The sequence below is a fragment of the Lupinus angustifolius genome, chromosome LG17, assembly GCF_001865875.1.
Source record: "Lupinus angustifolius cultivar Tanjil chromosome LG17, LupAngTanjil_v1.0, whole genome shotgun sequence".
In the NCBI taxonomy this organism is placed as follows: domain Eukaryota; kingdom Viridiplantae; phylum Streptophyta; class Magnoliopsida; order Fabales; family Fabaceae; genus Lupinus; species Lupinus angustifolius.
In genome coordinates, this window is record NC_032025.1 from 17479237 (window position 1) to 17483908 (window position 4672).

At 33.7% G+C, this 4672-nt stretch overlaps 1 protein-coding gene across 1 annotated transcript; it reads right to left on the minus strand.

Annotated features, from left to right (window-relative positions):
- LOC109330626 (conglutin delta-2 large chain-like) lies at positions 3156-3846 on the minus strand. The gene has a single exon (XM_019564878.1). It carries the CDS (start codon positions 3799-3801, stop codon positions 3352-3354), a length of 450 nt encoding a protein of 149 aa, XP_019420423.1. The 5' UTR covers positions 3802-3846; the 3' UTR covers positions 3156-3351.

A 4672-nucleotide genomic window follows, 5' to 3' on the forward strand; every position in this document is an offset into this window, starting at 1 on the left:
CAACAATGCATATTAAGGTTTGTGCTATTGTTGTGTATCTAGTTGTTTACTAATTATTTTCATTAACACATCTTCAATAACGCTAACAATATGTAGCGTTGTTGAATAGAATCTAATTGACAGTGCTATATTAATTATGCGCTATTAAACTGAACTTATTTTCCAATTTAACAGCGTGTTCATAGTTATATGCTGTTAAATTAATATTTTACATAACTAAAAATATTTATACAACATGATTTAAGGTTAATTAAGATGAAGTTACCATGAAGTAGATTACTATATAATTGTGTTTACTAATACGAAACGGGAAAAATATTAAACATTACATTTTATTAATTTTTTTTGTATTTATTAATTATTGTTAATTTGTTTATTGTATATAATTTATTAATAATGAACAACAAAAGTATTAAAGAAAATAACCATCCAAATAATTAACAAAAAATAGAAATTAACATCCAAAATAATTGTTTTATTATTCATTCAGAGAGTCAAAATACATTATAATGAACTAAATCATTTGGTACTTGCGAATATAATGAACTAAATGATTTGGCAGAAGAAGAATACAATGAAAATGATTTCAATGAAAGAAATAATTTTTTCCTCGACTCCTCTAGACAAATCTTCATCTCACGCAAATCTTGTATGACAGCCATTTTCCTTCTGAAACCTAGGACCATTTTGAAAATTAAAAGAGCTCAATGAATTAAAATCAGTACTTTACAAATTAATCTTGTCCATAATTTTTTCTTCGACTCCTCTACACAAATCTTGTATGACAATTCATTGATTTCCTTTTAAAATCTGGGTCCTTTTGCAATGAACGAAATCAATGAACTTAATGAATTGTAGATGAAGAAAAATAATTCATTGATTGTTTTCCTTTTATTTCCTTTCAATTGAAAGAGATCAATCAATTAATTGAAAGAGATCAATGAACTAAATCTTCATCTCACGCAAATCTTGTATGACAGCCACCTGCCTTCTAAAATTTGGGTCATTTTGCAAAATAAAAAATTGTTAAAGGTCTCATTGACATGATTCTGAAACAGAAACACAATTTTTTCCTCGACTCCTATATACAAATTTGGGTCCTTTTTTCTCTTTTTCACTCTCTAAAGTATTGTTCTTTTTTTACTGCTTTGTGTTTTTTCCTCCTAACTTCATGAACATACTCTTATGGAAACACATACTCTTACTGATGAAATAGAACATTGAGTGAACCACAATATTTATAGATGAGTGAACCACAATACCATTAATATTTCAATAAATGAAGAGATGCATAACGTACCACTCAACCATTAATATTTCAACAACCAAGAAACGTATAACCACTCAAACATTAATATTTCAAAAAACAAAGAGACGCATAACTGCCACCATTAATATCTCGGACGTTTAAAAAGTCGTAAAACATCAACAACGCATAATTAAGGAAGCGCAGTTACTATGTCATCTTCAACAACGCTTCCTTAATTATGTGTTGTTCCATGTATTAACATCAACACCGCTTTCTATCAAATGCACTATTAAACATATATCATTCAAGTCAGCGCTAACATTACTGATGTTCAATAGCGTTTTGTCAAGAATGCGTTGTTGAAGTTACACAAATTGACATCCTCTGTTTTATTATGCGCTGTTGATGTTCTTCCGCCTCATTTTCAACAGCGTCGTTCAAAATTGCATTGTTGAATGACGATGTTTATTACGATATCTGGCGTAGTGCGAGAAAAAGTGAAATTGCACGAGGAGAAAAAGTGTTGAGCAATTTCTAGATACTAGTCACAAAAAGGGCATGAAAGACCTCCTCTATGAACTAAAGAAACCCCCTTTTAATTAGAGCATCCATAGTAGGAAGTCTGTCTTGAAAAGTCGTCATGCAAAAGAAGTAACCTTCAAAGGAGCTTTTCATTGCCAAAGAAGATGGAAGTGGTTGATGTTGGTAGCTTGATGGAATTATACTAAGCAAGAGTGTTGTAAGCTTATTTGACCGAATATTACTTAGACTTGTCATGGCGTCACTCCCAAGAATCTGGTTTATTATCCTGAATGTCAGCTTGTTGAAGACCTTGCAATAAAATATCAGTTAGCTCAAGTTCCTAACTAAAAAGGTGATGTCTCCAAGTAAAGTCCCAAACCCACTTCCCGCTGACCAACTTCCTAACTCATTATTATGACTATTCTGATGCAAACTAAGAGAATAAAGTCTCCTAAACCTAGAGGATAAATTGGTAGGATCAATCCAATTATCATGCCAGAATCTAGTCGACTTCCCATCCCCAACACGACGAATGATACTATTACAGAACCAAGAATTTTTATTGATACCCCTCGGATAGAGATTACCCAAATCTTGAACCCAAACAAATTTACTAAGAGGAGAAGACCTAAACCCGACACTAGAAGGATTAGCGAAATCCTGATCATACTTAGAACTCAACACTCTAGACCAAAGATTGTCCCCTCTGAGTATTCATACGCCAAACTCATTTCCCAAGAAGGGCAAAGTTGAATATGTGAATATTTTTTACCCCTAACATAGTATTCTAATCCTATTTATACTGCTTTTCTTATGGTTCCTAATCATATGTTATGGTGGATTTTTTCGATTAAGTCGATGTTCCCAAATTCACGGTAATCGTGGCATAGAAGAATCATCATACAAAGCTATTTCAAGCTAATGGTCTAGAAAATGTTCCGCCAGGTATGTTATTCCTCTTGTCCTGTTTATACAAACACATAAAACAATAGCATTACTGTAATTAATCAATACATGAGGCACGAGATTGGTACGTAGGACTCGTGGATGTTATCTATGAGATTGATATACATAAAAATTGTAGATTGCATTTAGGAGATTGTTTAAATATGAAGAAAAAAATTAGGACTCGTGCATAGAAGTCACGAGTTCCATGGAGAAGAGAGAAGGACAGGAGAACTCGTGCGTGGCAGGCACGAGTTTCTCAGAAAATCACATTTCTGGTCCATGATTTTAGCAAAGTCATGGATGCATTCCACGACTCTCCAAAAAGTTACACTAATCTCGTAAATATTTCAAAACATATATTATATATATAATAGTGTAATTAAACTATATTATCCACATAAATTTTCCCTTAAGCAAAGCATATTAGAGTCATATATATAGCCCAAGCAAATATTTTAGTTTAGCATCATTATTACAACTCATTGACAAAGCATGGGCAAACCGTAAAGCATACTTTAAATGCTTTACCATAAGTACATGATCATCAACTACTGATCATGATCTTTATTAAAAGCATAATTAAAGATAGCTTATATCCTTCTAGTATAAGCTACCATATCTGATACTACATTTTATTCTTCATCAGGGTTAATGTTACACCTGCGAAGGGGTCCAAACCCACAGATCCTAGGCAATTTCTCTAGCTCTCCCTCCAACTGTTGTTCCTGTTGCCTCCCCTCGCATTGCTCGCTTTGACTCTCATATATCTGTTGCAGTGCACGACACTGGCATCTCTGGCTGTTAAGCTCATTCAGTTGCTCACAGCATTGGTCCAGTTCTTCTGATTCTTGGCTACTCTTGTGACGTAGAATAACATGCTTGATTCCTCGCAATTTACGAGCACGATCTTCTTCCTCCTCTTGTTGTTGCTGAATCCTCTGATCTATGTGGTTCTCACAGTGTCTCAGGTTCACCTGCTGGAGTTGCCTCTTGCAGCTTTGTTCAGAAGATCGGAAGGCGCTAGTGTGAACCACTAGTACAAGAGCAGCAACAAGGGCTATGAGAATAGTGAGCTTAGCCATTTCAGTGGGATATTATGACTTACTTGTTATAACTGAGTTAAGGATGGAGAATGCATATGCATGGTAGGGGCATTTTATAGAAAGATTTGGGGTTTTGCATTTTTGCATGTAAGGAACGTGGAAGAGATATGGGTGGGTGGTTTTGGTGTTTTTGTAGTGTGGCTGTGTTTGCTTCAATTCTTGTTTTTCTGCTTCCACATCATAGTTTCATGCATATACAGACGGGAGGGAGGTAGGGTGACTTTGTTTGCATAAAAAACAGCCACATGCATAATTGGTTGGCTTAAATGTCTTTGAATTTTCATTATTTTCATAATAGGCCTCATGCATGATTTTTAGGGCGACCTTTCATTATTTTTATTATCCATGCCAATTTTTAAAGAGTAGTTGCGGTCATTATTATAATTGTGCTTATTGTTGTTTCAATTCTAACTTCGGTTTTTTATTCGTTCACACATATCACTTATGATTAGGAGGAGGTGAGGGTGACTTTGTTTGCAACAAACAACACTAATATAGTAATATATATGTACATATAAATATGAATAATTGGAATACCCTATAAATCATTAATGAGGCCTATTATGAATAATAAAAATTCAAATATGTGAAGAAGATCTTACTCCTAACCTTGGCACAGTTTTGATGAAGACACCAACATCACCAAAAAGAAGAAAAGGAAGATGACTTATGAAGACAAATGAAGATAAAGCTTCAAGACATTAGATTAAGTCTTTGTAAGTACTNTAGTAATATATATGTACATATAAATATGAATAATTCGAATACCCTACAAATCATTAATGAGGCCTATTATGAATAATAAAAATTCAAATGAAGATCTTACTCCTAACCTTGGCACAGTTTTGAT

Bases quoted from the DNA above. Each gene is read 5' to 3' on its own strand.
- LOC109330626 (XM_019564878.1), bottom strand. From the start codon at position 3,801: ATGGCTAAGCTCACTATTCTCATAGCCCTTGTTGCTGCTCTTGTACTA.